The sequence below is a fragment of the Triturus cristatus genome, chromosome 10 (assembly GCF_964204655.1).
Source record: "Triturus cristatus chromosome 10, aTriCri1.1, whole genome shotgun sequence".
Taxonomy (NCBI): Eukaryota; Metazoa; Chordata; class Amphibia; order Caudata; family Salamandridae; genus Triturus; species Triturus cristatus.
In genome coordinates, this window is record NC_140593.1 from 1,120,552,115 (window position 1) to 1,120,571,317 (window position 19,203).

General features: G+C 42.7%; 1 protein-coding gene across 1 annotated transcript in view; it reads right to left on the bottom strand.

The window, feature by feature from the left end:
* The window catches only part of CHTF18 (chromosome transmission fidelity factor 18), a 488,876-nt gene that overhangs the window by 353,772 nt on the left and 115,901 nt on the right, over positions 1 to 19,203 (bottom strand). The window contains exons 8-9 of the mRNA XM_085629346.1: positions 15,537 to 15,758; positions 2,636 to 2,733 (exon numbers count right to left, since the gene is read on the bottom strand). Coding sequence (XP_085485472.1) covers positions 2,636 to 2,733; positions 15,537 to 15,758 — 320 coding nt within the window. The remainder of the gene's footprint in view (positions 1 to 2,635; positions 2,734 to 15,536; positions 15,759 to 19,203) is intronic.

A 19,203-nucleotide genomic window follows, 5' to 3' on the forward strand; every position in this document is an offset into this window, starting at 1 on the left:
CAGACGCTATCAACAGGAGCACGAGAGGACAGAAATGCTGCTCCCAGCCTCACATTGCGCTAGTAAGTGGACAGGGCGTAGCTGCCTCCGGCGGTAAATGGCGGCTTAACTAGCGGCCGCCATGTTCTCCCCTCTTCCAAAGCAAAACGTTTTGGTTACAAGCTGAAAATATTAACAATGCCCGACATATAAGGCCTTCCACGATTCAGGACCTTACTTTCTGAAGAAAGCCGTATCATGGTACATTCCAAAAAGAAACCTAACATCAGCAGGCTCCTTCATAATAAACCCCATCAGATTTAAAAAGTCTAAATGGGGTGGTAGCAGCTTTTTGGTCAGAGCAGCCTCATCTTGGAATCTACTACCACTGGATCTTAGGTCAGCTCCCCCTATGCCTCAGTTTTGAAAATGTGGCTCTTCAATTAGTAGGTTCTCTCTTCTGCCCATCGCTGCTTATATAATCAGTACCAAGACACCTCCGGGTATACGCTGCGCTTTACAAGTAGCATAACATAACAATTTATGTAATAACTTTAAGGTTTTTCTTTTCCAATACTATTAACAAATATGGTGTATAATGAAGGCGTTTCTAGTATGTGTGATCAGTTTTTGGAAAATGAAGTATTTTTTAGCATTTTGAATGGAGGTCCATTGGATGTACAGGTGATTTTTCTTTGGGTTAAGGAGTACTCTTTCAATGGTTATAACTAGTCTCGGTTGTGTGATAAAATGCAATATCTGGCAATATAACGTTTTTTCATAGGGCATATTAGCACTTTCAATATGGTCAAAAATATATGTAAGGCCCTTCTTGTGTCTATGTAGTGGTATGGTGTGGTTGTAGTTGCTGCTGATGTAGTGAAATACATCCAAGCTAAGTTCCCTGTATACATAAATGGAGTATGTGGTTTTCATTAATTTAATCATAAGGATGGGAAGTATTTTGAAGCCAGTACAAAGTGATGGTGTGGTATGGGATACAAATCAAAAAATGGGAGAAGAAAGGAATTACTTTGTAAACTAGAGCGAACCAGCAATGTTGATCATTGAACTTACAATGGTGCTGAGTTAAAAGAAGTGATGATATATTGTATGAAAGTTGTGAACTTGATCAGGGAAAAGGTGATGCAGGATTGAGGACAGAGTGAAAGAAAACACAGGAGCAGAAATCATCATAAAACTGAAGTCAAGACTTGAAATCACTAGTTACTAGCTTCATGCTTAGGAAACTATTGCTCTGCCCAACAAAATCGTCCAACCAGAATACCTACAATTCGAAGGGGACTTGTTCTTATTTATGTTGTAATCTTAAAAAGAGACCCATCCTTGTTCTAGTTCGATCTAAAAAAAAAACGTCCAGTTTATTTGTGTGCTGCGATGAAAAGACTCATTCCTACTCTTTCATGAATTAAAATGACTCACTTGTGCTCCATCGTAAGCTAAAGAGGTTTGTTCCTACTCCAATGTGGTCTACAAATAGACTCATTCCTGTTCCATCGCAATTTAAAAAGACTCATTCCTGCTTCATCATGTTCTAGAGAAGAATATGGTATCTGTATAGCAGGCTCCATGAAGAACTGGTGTACACTTTTCTGTCATATATTTGAGATGGAAGCAGTGATTTTGAAAGCTTAGGGGGAAAAAAGTTCAAAAGCGATTATGAGACACCTAAGAGCGGGTATTTTAGAATTAATGATCTATATATGTACACCTTACGGATTTGCTGTTAATATTTTGGTATGCAAATATAAACTCGTTCCTTGGGTGATAGTCAATCTGATATATACATACGGATATCCTAAGTATTTACTCGCGTATTTATTGCTGCTCTACTTTTCTAATAACAAATCTTAAAAATAAAAATAGGTGATTCATCTGGCTGGCCTGGCAGTCCTGCACCCTTTTCACTATTAATGGTTCTGTGACTCTCAAGGCTACATCATCCCATATACTTGTCCAAAAGTTCAGACTGGATGTTCAGGTCCCCTGTTATCATATTTGGTGCGCATGATCCATTACGAAATTAATAAATAGTGACATCAATCAAGCAATTCTCAAGACACTCAATAATTATATAAAGGCAAAGAGCCTATTTTCATCCATGGCGGTAACATTAATAAAAAGGATGGAAGCTCAATTTAGATCCACAGCTTATAAATGAACTATATGAGCATATGATCAGAGCACTTAGATGGAAAACATTATTTTGAACTATAAGCAATACAAATATGTGCTCTAGATCCACAGATAATAATTCTAATGTCCAAAAATAGTAAAAATGTGTCTGTTTTAAGTAAACCATTTATTTTAGTCAATAAATACAAACATGCCCTTGGAGGTTTGCCCCTTCCAGCGAGGGCTCCTAATCTGAAGGGAGCTCTTTTATTGTGCTGACCATCTATGACACTCAATCACACATACGCATCTGCACTCTCTTATTATTTAAAACAACGAGTATGGAAACCTTTTAATAATTTAATTTAGGAAATGCACAATTCCCTTAGTACATGGAAGGATTACGACATTTCTTTCATGCGTACAGGGCCTTGTGTTGGCCTTTAGGATGCAAACATGTTGCGGACCAGTTCCATGACAGTGTCCCATGTCTCCCAAAGGAGAGAAGCAGTGGACTCACCTGGCATTCATTTCCACCACATTGTAGCCTGCATGCTTCGCGATGACATGTGCCAGCGTTGTCTTCCCAAGGCCGGGCGGACCACAGAGCAGCGCCATCTATCACCAGCACACCAATCACCAGAAATAGAAAAGAAAAGTCATTCTTGGTCACCTGCAGAACTGGCAATATTGCAAACATTAGAACATGTACTGCGGAGCCCTTAGACATCTTCTAAAATGGCAGGACTTCCAAGCACCCTCAAGGGCAGATCTTTCAAATGTAGTGACTGTTCTTAATATGTGCTACAGGGCACTCCAAAGAATAAAAGTGAAGAAAACAAAGTGACACACTTTGTGAGGATGTCATGCCTGACAGTTTTTTCCCAAAAACATTCCAGTTACTTACAAGCCAGGCTTGATTGTACGCAAACATGGACGGACAAACTCTTTGGAGAGTGAGGCCTAGAAAACTAACATTCTCAATGATAATGCTAACAGTGTGTGCGAGATCGCCATTTAACTTTCAGACTTAATTCTCACAGCTGTAAGTTGACTTTAATTGCACTAACAAAACAGAACTGAAAACATTCCACGGTCGGAAAACTGCAGGACTTCGTGCAGTGATTAGAGCTACACAAGTGCACAGCCATCCTGCCTTGCACAAACCCAGGCTTGGAAAGAAACAGAAGTGGTTACATTTGCCTGTCTTGTTTGAACTTTTTTAACAGTCAATGATAGCACTGAGGAGCAATGGCACAAAAAAAATGAAGGAGCTCACTCTGCCCACTCAACAGAGAATATTTGGAGGAGAAAGTATAAAGGGATGTGGGAGGAGAAAGTATAAAGGGATGTGAGAGGAACAGACAAAGGGAATGATTGCTAATAGGACACGCGGAAGTGCTGATATCCGACTGCAGAACCGATGGCTTTATATTTTATGCGGGAACACCTTTGCAGCTTGGCATACACGAAATTATGAAGATCTACTAGCTATTTAGCCACTATAACAATATTAAGATTATGAATGCATATGTAGATAGTCAGTAGGGCCTAGACTAATCGAATATAGAATGTAGGAACATGTGATGAAATATGCTTGGGGTTTTCCTAATATTTATTTTTCTTTATATTATGACTTCTGTGTACAATGATAATTACCATCATTCTGCTACACAAGATGTATGGTATAATAAATAGCTGACTTCATGTGCCTACTGTTTTGAAGGGCTGGGGGGGGGGGGGGGAGTAGGGGGGCTCCATATCTATACACAATTCTCCTACCTCAGGATAAGGGTTATTCTGACAGTGTTGTCCAGCTCCTAAAACTCAATATCTGAATGGGCATAACACGCTGTAGCAGTACACCTGGGAGTCTTCCTTTTCTCTGAAGAGGGTACCAACAGATTATTTCTCTTTAGGCTCATTGATGTGCCTCCTCACACCCACCCCCTCACATCCCCAAAATGTGAATTCAGAACTTCATGGCAACTAAATGCAGGAATCAACCCTTATGGGCCCCTAAGTCCCAGGGCCCTAGAGATAGGCTGAACACATAGTCTTAACCGGAGATATCCAGGTGTATTTTATGATTCGCCACAGAAGGTTGGAGAGTTGTCCCAGTCTCATGCTGGGGTTTGGTAAGCGCTAAACAGATGCAAAGGATCAGCCCATATTGTGAGTAGTGCTAGTTAGTTGTTGCGAGCAATGGCTAGAGAATCAGAGATGACTGAATTGGATGTGGTTGAGATACCAGCAAACATTCCTCCCGCCCACATGACGGAAAGGGGATTCCATTAAATGGGCCAAAGTAGTACCAGTGGTCGGAGCAGACCTGTACACACTACGGAGGTGTTCTACTTTTGGATTGAACTAAAGGCTGCAGATACAGCAGGGATATTTACAAAGTAGGTAAAGATTGACCCTCCATTCCAATATGATCCTTTTGTTTATACTGAGGTGCCATTGACTTACATTGAGCAATTAGCATTGTTTAACAAGAAACAACCACATACAGTACAAGCAGTCTGGTTTAGGTCCACTCACAGTGCAAGGGCAGACTTGACCTGTATTAGCACATCCACACCACATCCAGAATGGGAATATATTGCTATAGCAGAGACTAGGGAAATACTTACAGAAGAAGTAAACATATACAGACTATTGAAACAGACATATCGCAGCATCGAAGTATTGAAATAGTATAGACTTTACAAACACCTACACAGATATAGGGTAATTGCATTAATCCACAGACAATAAATGATATAATGGGACTTTGCTCAGCTAAAAGAAATAAGATATCATTGTGGTTAGCAAGCAAAACCTATCAATTAGAAACAAGTGTTTCCTCGGTCTACTCTGCAGGACAAACACCGGATTTTGCTTGTGTGCCTAACTATGGGGGCAATACCAAAAGTACAACAGTGTCAGGCATGGGGAAGTGCGTTTGCTGCCTTATCTAGGACTACACACGGGATGCCACTATTGCCAAAAGTACTCTAACAAACAAATACAGGAAGACTATAGAGCATCATTTGCAGAGGTCTTAGGAATTAAGCTTGCATGTAAAATAGAGGCAACAGCTGTGACAAGGCTTGGTAATATTAAAAGTGATCAGTTCTATAAGCAATTCACCGGACATATGCTGCAAATTCAAAGAATCAGAAAGAAGAGGAGTTGCCAAAAAGAATATCCCAAGTTGATCTATCCATTGGGGTAAAATAGTTAAGACCTCAGTAAAAAACAAACTAAGGCAGGAAATGAACATCTTCCAAAGAAAAGTAAGCTGGAACAGCAATAATCTTCTGTGGAGAGTATGAAATGGGTCTGACGTAGTTTGAAAAAGAAAAGCATTTTATTGCAAAGATGAAGAACAGAGGATATCATCTGAGAGATGGGAGGGAAATAGGAGTCCTCCGATGAGCGGTACTCTTGATTCTTCCCATAATCATGGAGATAAGAAATCAGAGTCAAGCAAAAGCGGCCATTCTTCACCAGGACCCGGCAAAGGGCAAACATAAAGGCAGAGAGGTCGGGGGATTGGGAAGTCGGGGATTGGGACGATGAAAGTAGCCTCTTCAAAAGAAAAGAGGAGATATAGTAAGGATGCAGAATATTTCCTGAGTACTCCTGAAGAAGAACATGAATGGGAGATGGTTGTGCTAGACAGTGTGAAGGGAATAACTACAGCCCACGAGAGACTGAAACATCACCTGATCATGGAGGACACGAATGACTATATACAATAGGAACATCTGATGAGCATCTAATTGGAGCAGATTTAGTTCGGATTCAGACTGAAGGGGATATAGAGTGAGTAACTCAATGATTTTCTGCACCCAGTTGACTGATAATACTTGCAGAAGACAAATGCCCCCTTCAGGTCATAAATGAAGCTCCATTACGAGTCGAAATTATAATGGGAGCATTACTCCATTAGTGCCCCAGGCAAGTAAGGACCAGTATACCACACAATGTACATTAAAATTGGCTCCAGCATTGTAGAAATATTAAGCAGGGTGGGATAAAGGTGCAGCACCTCATGTGATGAACCACCGGTAAACAAAATATCAAATAAAACTGGAGGTAGAAAGAGTCCTTAAAAACTCATACATTTATTTTAGTATCAGGAAGTATCATCCCATGCCCATCAACAATGAATACCTTGCTTTCACATGGCCATCAACAAATAATGCCTGGTTCTAAAATCTGATAAGTTAAGGAGAATACAATGCACTTTACTCGGCATAATGTACTTTATTTTTTGTTTTTAAGTCCCATCAGCAAGAACTTCAACAGTTTTTTTGTTGATATTAGAGATATATTGAATTTTAGCATTCAATTTGCTAGAATATACTTTAATAACACCATGCGCTTTAATCATGTAGAACTTGAAGGATGTATACATTTGGTACTGTTTAGCACTTTATCAATTTTGCTGGGATGTTCCAAAGATGGATGCAACTTGTTTGTTTCTGTTTAATTGTTAAAGTGCACTTTATTCGCTTTCCTCTTGTATCATCTGGAGGATCTTTAATTTGGAACGGTTTGTATTTTAGTAATTGTGATTGGATGATCTAAATGATGGTTGTAATTAGCTTATCTTGTCGATTTTTTAAGAAGTAACTGTTAATCATCTTTCACTGCTCAATAAAAAATGTTTAAGGAGATTAGTTGGACTATCACAATTTGAACCAATATTGTAAAACATATGCTGTACAAAATGAACATAGTATTGGAATTAATGATGGAACTAACTAGCAAAAAATACAAAACGATGATAGAGAAAGATAGATATTCTACCAAAGAATGGCCCTGAATTATATTATTTGACTTCCTTCATGTTAGGTCGCATCAAATTTAATTTTACAACATTGACGCGTGTGTATTTGTAGAACAAATAGTTTAAAAAAAAAAGATTTTAATTTTATTTATTGAAATGTTATCAATACAGCAAGATGAGTCATCAGATTTGAGGCTGAGAACAGATATAATGTGCATCAGAACACCCCAACAGGGGAAACATAACCCTCCCGCCCTTGCTTTACATATGAGATCTGAACAAAAGAAAAAAAAAAGGGAAAAAAAAGGGGAACACATCCATGCTAGCATAAGACAGAGGATAAATCAGTACCACATACTGTACATAATGACGACAATTTGGCACTTATCCGGGATACATAAGAACCAATGAGCAATCTTGGACACCTTCAGAGCCATATCCGGGAAGGGCCTCCCTCACCCCCGCACGACCTCTTTTTCCCATTTTGAGTTCAGAAAGGATATGTCTCAAGTGTACAGCGAGCTACTCGGGGGGGGGAGGGGGGGACAGCATGATCAGCTTCATCAACGGGAGCGCCCTCATCGTCGGGAGAGCTCGCTGCTGTAGCTAACAAGTATGTGGTTAAAGGGCTCCAAATATTCCTGGGTCTGGAAGTAGGGGGGAGAAGTTCAGCATAACTGAGTGGTTGCTCTTACCATACAGTAAGGCCATTTATCCAATCTTTGAATTTGGGCACCTTCCCCAACGGCAAGCCACCTTACGTCTCGCTATTAGAAAACCTAGGGTGACAAACTTCATATGTGCAGGACCAAAATCTTGTGTGCAGCCTAGAAGGGCCACCTCTGGCGATGCCTGCAGCGGCGAGTGGATCATGTTAGACATTCCAGTAAAAACCTGTTGCCAATAATGTTGAATGGACGGGCACAGCCAGGCAAGGTGAAGGAAGTCCGCACCCTCACACTTACATCTGGCACATCTATCATCTTCTCTAAGTTTGAATTTGTATAGCTTGGTCGGGGTATAATATATCCTGTGTAAAAACTTAAAGTGTATTATCCTCAAGCGACTACTTGCTGTGATATTTTGTGTCCGTTTACAACTGAATTCCCACTGGTCATCCGTTAGTTGACGACCCAGGTCACGATCCCATTCTAGTCGAGTTCTCGGGGTGTGGGAGAGCGGCGTGAGCTGAGCATAGTGATAAAGAAGTGAAGTGACATGTCTGGGGGGGGGGGGGGGTTTGGCCTGTAGGAGTGCGTGGAGAGGAGGTAGCGTGGACGGTTCTGCCAGGAAGGCCGGGGTAGCCGCTTTCAGACTTTGCCTAAGTCTAATATACATAAAGAGCTCCATGGTGGAGGGGGTGTGTGCCCCAAAGAACTGCTCCCTGGTGCGGAGGGTACCTCCCAGGTATAAGTCGCTCCAGGTGGTGAAGTGCTTGCTTTGTCGTTCGTTAGTTACTTGGAGAGAGGGAAGGTGCAACAGAGGTACCCTGGAGGAGTACAATCTATCAGCTATCTTTCTCCAGGACTTGACAGTGTTTGCTACCGTGGTGGGATCCCGATCCCTTTCTCTACCCATTGTGGACAGGAAACCAGAAAGAGGGGTGGGGGCCATGCACCCCTCCTCTACCACCAGATGAGGCATAAAGGGGGGTGGAAGCAGCCAATATGTGGCGAAGTGAGCCTGCGCACTGTGATAGTATAACTCAAAGTCAGGTAGCTCGAACCCGCCGTGAGAGAAAGGAAGAGTCAGAGTGCTCAGACCTAACCGTGCTTGTTTGCCTTTCCATACCAGGTGAATTATTTGCGCCCTGAGTGCGGTGAAGAAATGTGTGCCGGGGTTATATGGTATATTAGTAAACACGTAAAGAAGTTTAGGCAATAGTATCATTTTAACCAGGGATATTCTACCTGCCATTGAGAGAGGCAGGGACAACCATTTTGTGATGGAGTCAGTGATTTTATCCAGGGTGACTCCGTAATTAGCGCGTATGAGCTCCTCTCTGTGTCTAGTGACTTTGATGCCTAGATATTTGATTTCCTTCGCCCGCCATGTCAATGGGAAGTCCAGGGCGAATTGAGCCATCGCATCAGTGAGCGGAAAAACCGCCGATTTGGACCAGTTGACGTTTATGCCCGAAATAGCCCCAAACTTGACAACCTCTCGCAATACTGGATTGAGATTATCTTGGGGGTAGGCTATGTAGAGAGTGACATCGTCTGTATAAAGAGAGATGATAAGCTGTCTAGAGGGGTAGATCAGGGCACGTTCTTTGTGGTGTTGTCTAATCTTCGCGGCCAGTTGTTCAATAGCTAGCACGAACAGTATGAGAGAGAGGGGGTACCCCTGACGCGTGCCTCTGGTAATAGTGAAGCTAGACGATCGTGCACCGTTCAGGAGGACTGTAGCTGTGGGTTGTTGATAAAGTAGCTCTACCCACCCAAGAAATCCCGGAGGCATTCCCATGTAACGCAGAATGCCAATAAGGTAATCCCATTCGACAGAGTCGAATGCCTTGGTAGCACTGAGAAATACTGCAACAGCATTGCTGTCGGGGTCGATGTCATGCAGTACCGTAAGCAGGGTACGGAGATTATGGGACGTCGCTCGGTTAGGAATAAATCCAGACTGGTCTGGGAGGACCAGACGTTCCACATGTAGATTTAACCTGTTGGAGAGAACTTTAGCTAATATTTTTGTATCGCAATTAATTAGAGATAGGGGGCGGTAGGATTCACATTGATTTGGGGGCTTGTTGGGGTTTAGTAGGGAAGTGATCAGGGCCTCTCTCATGGTGGACGGGAGACGTCCTTCCTCTCTGGCCTCCTATAAGACCTCCTTGAGTATGGGGGCTAGCTGCGTCAGATAGGATTTATAAAACTCTATGGGTATCCCGTCTGATCCCGGTGCGCGCCCTGATCTCATCTGCATGATCGCGGTGGTAATTTTATCTAGTTCGAGGTCGGCACTAAGAATTCACGCTGGGTGTCACCCAGCCAGGCCAAGGCCGTGTCCTCAAAATAAGCAGGGAGGTCAAGTGGTTTCTCTCTATGAGTTGTATACAGAGACTTGTAATATTGCGTGAATGTGTGGAGTTGCTCGGAGAAATGCCTATGGATCTCGCACTCGGAATCAAATATTTCTGCTACGTGGTTGGAAAACCGTGGCTGTCTCACCAAACCCGCTAGAACCTTTCCCGGGCGGTCTCCCTCACCGTATTGACGAGCGATGTGATATTTACCACGGAATTTACATTTGCGATCGGCAGTATCTGCGTATTCTGTCAGTTTATCGCTCAGTTGAGCTTTGGCAGCATCGTCCCCTCCTCCAGCATCTAGTGTCAGCTCCAGTTGCTTAATTTCCTGTTCAAGGTGCGGCAGATGTCTTTTAATACCCCTCCTCCTTTGGCAATACAGGAGCCCCTGATTGTGACTTTGAAGGCCTCCCAAACAGTGGTGAGGCTTGGTATGGAGTCAACATTTCGCTCATAGTCTCGAATTTCTGGTTCGATCTCAGTTTTAAAAACTGTGTCTAAAAGGTGTAATGGGGTGAGACGCCAATTGATGTAAGGGTAATGTACTGTTGGGGGTTTGAGTTTTAACACCACCGGGGAATGGTCGGAAAAGGTCCTTGCCATGTGGGTAGCCTGGTCTATCCAATGAGCCATGACAACTGATATAAACCAGTAGTCTAAACGGGACCACGAGGAGTGTACTGCCGATAGGTGTGTGCCCTCCCTAGTCGTAGGGTGTGTGTGTCTCCAGGCATCAAGGAGGTAATTGTCTGAGACAATGTCTGTTAGTTGTTTCTGCATGTTGGAATAGTGTAGGGCAGTGGGATGGGATCTGTCCATGACGGGATACATAACGGTGTTGAAGTCACCTCCCCAAAGTAGATATGTGGAACCCACGGATAAGATTTCCCCCATAAAGTATTGAGAAAAGTGGGGTCATCCACATTGGGGCCATAACAGTTGGCAATTGTTACATCATGAGAAGCCAGCCATCCCCACATAAGGCAGTAGCGGCCCTGTGCATCTGTGATGGTGCCACTTAGGGTAAAGGGGTGCCGCGTTTTATAAGGATGTCGACCCCCCTGGAGTAGGTAGAATAAGAGGAGAAACAGCGATACGAGGCCCACTTGGTGTCAGAGCTCACCTTCAGCTTCTCGCTGGTTACCGTTGTGTTGCACAGGAACAGAAGTCGCTAGCTTCCCGACTCCCACTACTAATCACTCAGCCCCAAGAAATGTCTTTGGCTCTAACTGATCAGCAAGGGGGAAGGGGGAAATTGGATAAAATAATAAACGATAGAAGAGACTGGTTCTGGACCTTCTGGTTTTCCTATCTGGAATTCTTCTTCAGCTATCACTCTGCCTTCTGGAGACTCCTAAGGGTAACTAAGCACACAACAAATTATTATTCCTTCTCTACTCTATTCTGTCTCTCTTCTTCTCTTCTGATTTTTCTACCTACCCAGAATCCTGAACTCTGTGCCTCTCTTCCTGTTCAACTCTGTCTTTTCTTCTTTCTTGTTATTGGTGTCACTAATTATCATTAATGTTTCTGTGTGTGGCCTTCTCTTTCTTCTCGTGATTTCTCTCCTTTCTTTTCTTGCCTCTTGCTATCTAAAAACTGTTGTCTTCTAAATTAAGTCTTTGTGCCTTTAACTTTTCCTGTTTGCTTCCTCTCCTAGGTTACTGCGGAGCTGCTATAACTCTGGTAAGTCTTTCTCTTTACTTTCCTAGTTAACTGTTGGCATTGTCTATTAATTTTTTCTTAGGAACCTCTTCTCAGTAAATCCTATAATGTTCTTCATTTTCTGTTACAGGACTCTGTATGCTGATCTCTGCTGACCTTGGTAAGTGTTATACTTATTGCGTCACCAAACACTGCTTACATTTTAATGAGAACGAATAATCTATCAGTAGTTCACTTAGCTTTCTTCGGTTTTCTTTTCAGGTGCGGCTAAAGTCTTCACTCATTTTTTCCCTGTGGAGACGAGGTGACTCTGTACTCGACTCCCGGTAATAGCTCACTACGGACTCTAGCGGCTTTTCTGTCCTCTTCGGTAAGTTTTGTTTTCTTGATTCGGAACTACTCTCAAGCGTTACTCTGGAAAGCTTCTTACTCAAACTATTTACTTCAGAACTGGGAACACACTCAAACACGTCTTCTCTGAGGAAATGTCTGGGTGAAGTGCGCATTGCTTCAGGCGTGCGCACGTCACATCGTCTCTCTGGATTTGTAAACAACTAGACCGCAGACCCCAGCGCCTGAGCGGCCATCTTAGAATTGCGGGCATGCCACAAACTCGACCATTGAAGCCCATTCGAAACTGAAATGCCTATTGAACCAAGTTCCTTGCGCTTCGCTTTGGGACTCACATTAGGGATCCTGACAGTACCCCCCACCAAGGGTAGTCCTTCCACTCTGGGCTTGGTTGGACTGCGCTGATAAAAAAAGTTTTATTAGCCTAGGAGCATGAACATCTGAATCTAATTCCCAAGACCGCTCCTCAGGACCGTAGCCTTTCCAATCTACCAAATAATACAGTTTACCTCTGACTAATTTTGAGTCCAGAATTTCTTTCACCTCAAACTCCACTCCTGTATCTAGCTGAATTGGGTTTGGAATCGATTCTTTTCTCAAATTAGGAGCTGCCTTCTTCAAAAGGGAAACATGAAACACTGGGTGAATTTTGAATTGGGAGGGTAAAGTCAATTTATAGGTCACTGGACCGATCTGCTCTGCAATTGGGTAAGGGTCGATAAATCGTGGCTGAAATTTTCGGTTCCCTTTTAAGCTTTACATTTTTTGTATTCAACCAGACCTTATCTCCTATTCCTAGTGGAGGAGGTCTCTTTCTTTTCTTATCTGCGTACTTCTTATACTTCTCCTTAGCCTGTACTAGATTCTTTGATGCTTTTTCATGTACTGAGTTTAAATGAGCTACCAAATCCTTGACTGCTGGGACTGTGAGCTCTACATCTTGTACTGCTGAATTTGGATGTCTACCATAGTTTAAGTAGAACGGGGAATATCCAGTGGACACATTCTTCGCGTTATTATGAGCGAATTCTGCTGTCCACAAGTAGTCCGGCCATTCTCCCTCCTGTTTCAAAAAGAACAACCATAAATATTGCTCCAATTCCTGGTTCACTCTTTCCGTTTGTCCATCCGTCTCCGGATGGAAACTGGTGGAAAAACGAGTTTCTACTCCTAACCCTTTCATAAAAGCCTTCCAGAAATGCGAAACAAATTGGGTTCCCCGGTCTGATATTACAATCTTGGGTATTCCATGTAATCTGACAATCTGGGTACTAAAGTGCCTTGCTAACTGTTTTGCTGTAGGGATTCCCTTTAAGGCCAAGAAGTGTGTAATTTTCGTGTATGCATCTACTATTACTAGTATTGTATTTATCCCTTGACAGGATGGTAAGTCTGTAATCAAGTCTAGGGTGATTGTATGCCACGGATGAGGAGGAATAGGCAGGGGTTGCAACAGCCCTTGAGGAGCGTGCCGTTCTGATTTTCCCTGAGCGCATATCTCACAAGTCTTTACATATTGTTCTATGTCTTTACTCATCTGTGGCCACCAATATTTTCTTTTAATTAGATCTGCTGTCTTGGACTCTCCCTTGTGGCCAGCCAACTGGTGATCCGCTCACCTATGACTGAAGCGAGGGTCTGATGCCGTGACAAGCGGGGATCAGGGCCTTCCCGAAGGGTGCAGTGGACGGGCCCACGGCCTGAGTGGCAGCAGTGAGCTCCCGTAGAAAATGGCGCCGAGCAGCTGCTCCAGGCACACAGAAGTGGTTCGCCGGCGCTGATCAATCCGGGCTTATCTCCGCACACCGGCAACTCCGGCGGTCGAGCAGCAGCTGCGGGTGATCCTCCAGACTCAAGGATATCGATTCCGCCAATTATTCAGTACGAAAGTGATTCAGGATGAGGATGTTGTTTGTTAGAGCGCCCGAATGGCAAGAGCCTCACTGGTGTGCGCCACCTAGCGCCCCCTTGTAGCACAAATAGTTGAGTTAGTAATGAGAGTGTAGTCTCTTACGCTGACAAAAACATCACTGATAGATAAAACATCACTGATGATATACATGAACACTTACAACGTGTACATATTATCGTCACAAAGCTTGCTGTAGCAGGTGTTTTTTTTCAGAAAATAAAAAATGCGCTTCTTAAATATAATATTTTTAGGATATGAATTACCCAGAGATGGAAGAGTACGGCACCTCGGTTCTTGGAAAGATGTGGGACAATTGTGCTCCCTAGTTCTTTTAGAGTGCTACAAGCATTAATGGGATTCCTGAATTTTGCAGAACATATTTATTACACTTTGCAGAAAGTGTAAAACTCTTATCAATAAATCACTCCAACATTTACCAGAAAGGCCTCGAAAAATAAGCATACACAAGTACGAGCATACAACACTGGCCATTTGCAAACGTGAGATAATACACTTGATTTAGAAATCAGGGTAATACCCAGTCAGCCAGGATACATTTATAGACTATACACGGAAGGTCAAACCATGCCTATTGACTATAAATGACACTTGCATACTGCCGCAAAGGAACAGTTTGCGCCAGTAGAGAAGATTTTCACTACTCTGAAAACTGCAGAATAATCCACAGCTCAGAGGAATAAATGAGTTGTAATATCGCCTTTACTTTCTGTAGAAGATGCAAATAGAGCAAGCTACCCAAATTCATGTGCATAACCGGTGTGCTAGGTGCAATGGGAAGCAAGTCGGTCATCACAGAGAAACAAATCGAATACGACTCAACATTCAGAACTCAGAAATTCTTGCAGCATTGACAGGCAATATCTGAAACATTGTTTACGAAGCAAATGCTAGAATATCAGCCGTGCAAGGGAACCTTGAGCGTTCAGAATTTAAAAAGAAGCACAAAGATGAAATATCCTTACGTGGCTAAAAACACAAATTGCAGAATTGAACGCATGCCTTTAGGACTTACTGAAAGCTGACAAATTAGCTCCTACTTTGATTGTGCCCAATTCATTTTTTGTGTACAGGAAACATTGTTGATTTGAAATTCTGGGAAACACATTTTTACAAAGACTGATGGGGAAAGATGATAAAAGTTAATTAGTTTTAGGCTTGGCTAGTAGCCCTCCATAGACCGCTTCCACACACTGGCAGACCACAGCGAGAAAGGTCTCTTCAAAAGCAAATCTGCCGCTGGTCAGGTGGCAAAATCTCCCATGAAGAGGACATGGTGTAACTAATAAACACCATGATTATTTGTTTCACATATTGTGCCGTGAACATCTCGGAGGCAATTTAGGTGTAAGTTCAAGAGATGGTGAAAGGTGTGGGGTTGAGCACAATGAGCACTCAACATCTCAATGCAGTGTAAGCTTTGTTACAGTGAGCATCAATTACTAAATCTGTTCAGGCAGGCAAGACAACGATAAAGAGAGTAAACAAGAATGTGACAGTAGGAGTCTATGGTGTAATAAAAATGCCTAAAAAAGACATTGCGGTAGAGGCAAAGAAACCATGTCAAGAAGTATCCCACCCCGTCACCTAGAAGGCCACTGTGGACAGCCTCTGGCATCCCTCTGCTCCTCCAGCCTCCTCTGGCAGCCAGACCTCACCTTGTTCTTGGGCCTTTTGTGCTGATCCAGCTCGGCCTCCAGGATCTCTTCCACAATCTCGGCTTTCGTCTTAAACTTGGTTTGCTGCCTCTGGTCCTTCTTCTGGTCTTTGAAGGATTGCCGGGTGTCTGTGGCTGGCTTGGCTTTCTTCGCGGTTTTCTCCCTGCCAAACACTACTGTGTCCCAGAGCTTCAGCCACTTCAGCAGGCAGCGGTTTGTGTACTGCAAGAAGAACAGTGCAGCACAAGCTGCGTTCACAGGGCCACAAGTTCAAAACAAAAGGTAGGTGACCCAAAATCTTTAAAGAGGACTAGGCAGAATCTACACCCACAAACTGAAACCAAACTACGCATATGCACCAATCACCCCTACCCAAAGATACATAGACCATAATAAGCATGCACTAACATTAGATAAACACACACACCTTCTGAGTAATCTAATTGTGGAAATATTTTTCAAATGCAACAGGAAGTACACATTTTTCTGATCACACAATTCCACAAAAGTAATACTGTTTATTCACTTTATTTGATCACCCATTCCGCTGTGTGCAAGTGAGTATTTTTGAAAATTACACTACCTGTAAAAATGTGGCAGAATCAGAAATATCATGTTCAAGTATATGATTAGAGTCAATTTCTTATGGCAAATATGCCGAAGTGTCTGGTCAGAATAAGGTTGCATATCAACATATATCTGCACTGAGCAGAAAATCACTCAGTACGTTTTAGTAACACTGTTCCAAATTAAATGACATGTTGTGAAAAACGATTGCAACATTTAAATTAGAACAGTACCTATGCACTTCTCCTTGTTTATGCATTCTTTAAAATACAACACAGATGTTCTCATATTTTTGTGAGACAAAACTTAATGTAACTGCAATAAAATTTGAGCTTGCTAAACCTCTGGCTGTAGAGTCACATGCGCTACTGAAGCACCCCAAGTCGAGGTCCAGCGGGTGACATAACTGTGGCATGGGATGAGCTACAACCAAATTGGGTCCTGCTTGCAGGATGCCTTGAAATATTTCCTTTCGTTCTCCTTTTACCACTTTTACCTTACTTTCTATTTTAAGGTTTCATATTTAATTGTTCTAAATCAAAGCCTGAATTTGTTTTGTACCAAAGAACAAGTTACTTACCTTTGGCAACCCTCTTTCTGGAGAATACTTATCTAATTGTATATTCATCACCTTAAGAACATCAAACAATGCATGCACATTATAAGAATTAAATGGTTCACGAGTCAAAATCCACCTGTAATAACTGTGGCCTTTCGCAGACTGTTTTGCCTCCCGTGTGCTGGTCCCTCCCCAAAGCACACTCACTCAACAACGGGCAAAATGTCATTACCCACAATGCTTAACTCACCGAAACACCCACAAACTCCGGAGAGTAACGAATGCCGAAAACCGAATAAGCATGACGGAGGACCGCCTGGAGCTGCAATCCAGACATCTATTAAAAAATGACAACTCCCTCTCAAATGTGAATTAACAGAACTGGAAGACCGTAATAGGAGGGGAATCCTCAGGATCTTCGGTCTCCCAGACTGATCAAATTCCTCGAGACATGGATCCCAGCGACCCTAGGTACTACCTTCAGCAAGACTTTGAAATTGAACGCGCCCATAGGGTACCCTCCTACAAACCTAAAAGCATGTCCACCCAATGGGCTCTATTCTTTCGACCTCTGCGCTACGGCACACAGAACGCATCTTATCTTGCATGCAAAAAAACGAGGTCGCTCCTCTGGCAAGATGCAAAGAACAACATCTCCCAAGACTACGCCAGAGACACAGTCATCAAAAGGAAAAGTTTCCCAGCTCTCAAAAGTTCATTACTGGACTTAGCCATCCAACACTCCTTTAATGGCCTAGCCAAATTTAAGATCAACTTCCATGAAAGACCCACATGTTTTCTGAGCCCGACGACTTACGAGCCTTCCTAGACAACACCACAGAAACTCATATGGAAGCCTCCACAAGTGGTCCCGGTTGATATTTTTGGCCACACCACTTGTAACCGGCTCAGCGCATCGATATCCTTTGTAGCTAGTCACGTTGTTCTACAAAAGGCCCATAATGCCTCATATCTATGTTTTGTGACATGACTCTACAAAGCTCTTTAATGCCACTCTAGATGTCTAACGTTTATAAAGCTTCAAATGTTTTCTAATATTTTACCTTTCAGAACTCAAACACTAGCATAAGGTTTAAGCACTACCAAATCCCACCAGGCGACGCACGCCACTCACTCCACTCTAAACAACCCCCTGTGAAGAGACAGTGCTCTTGATACACCCCCTACAACCCATTCCGCTATCCCACCACTACATCCTATACTCTATGATACAACCCAACTCTCTGTGTACGCTCGAAGGGAAACAACACAGGTTATAAATCAGGGGCTGATAAGTAAGCCATTATCAACCCACCACGTGTTCTTCACTAATTTAACACATTGCACATCATTGCTCACCACTGTGCACCATACTTCTTCAACTCACTATGTACTCCCTGGAGAGATTTAAATCTCACCTATCCGCAACCCTTCCCCACTCACAGTACCTCCATATACTCCTTAGGCCTCCCAAGGACTCCATACATCCATGTACCTGTCTGATAATACACATGATAGCACGCATGCCAATACACATGCTAGTACACATTCTAACACAAGCCACTGTGTAATAAGTTACTCATCTACACAAGCCACAGTGCAATAAGTTACTCTTGTGTAATAAGTTACTCATACCAAGTTAATCATAACAAGTTACTTGTAACAATTTTCTCGTACCATGTTCTTAAGAACTATGCACTCTAAGTGAACATTTATTAGCCGATAGGGCCTCCAAGTTGCTAATGTACCAGGGCTGAGTTTTCTTAAGATCTATGTAGTCAATCTACGCTAAGTATTTTATGTACTCTAAACGAACATGTATTGCCCGACAAGGCCTCAATGTTTATACCTTATCAATCTAGTAGTGTTGCGGCGGGCCTGTGCTCTGCTCTTTTTCTGGTTCTTACTGGTTGTTCTTACTAGTTGTATCTTGCAAGCGACATCCACTGCCCCATACTCTATACCTCGTCTCCTGAGACCTCTCTCCATGTTATGGCCCACCACCCTATCCCCACCATTAGCTACTCCCGGTCTTCTTGTCCCTATCCCATGTCAAATGATCCTCATGATTCCTCACTGACAGTGTAACAATCCATGGCCACATTTGAAAATCGCCTGTATGACACATAAGGCATTGCACCACAAAAACCTGAGATACCTTGCGGAGAAACTAGTGCTATTGGGTGGTAACAGATCTACTAGGAGTTCTGATAATCTTCTACTCAAACCACAACGCTTCTCCAAGAAAAAAACATACAATCGTACCTTCTCAGGAATGGCCCCCAGGATTTGGAATGCCTTGCCCCCAGAAACGAGACTCAATCCATCCGCTGCTTTCTTCAAAAAAGAAGTGAAATCCATTCTCGTGTCCAAATTCACCTAAACTTTCTATTCACTCTTGTAGATATGTGCCAGTCTCTAATAGTTACCAGTAATGTATTTGCATAATTCATTTTATTTATATGTATATGTCATTCACCTGTATTTACCCTGTGAAGAGCTCTGATACCCGCAAGGGTCTTGTTCGCGCTATACAAAACC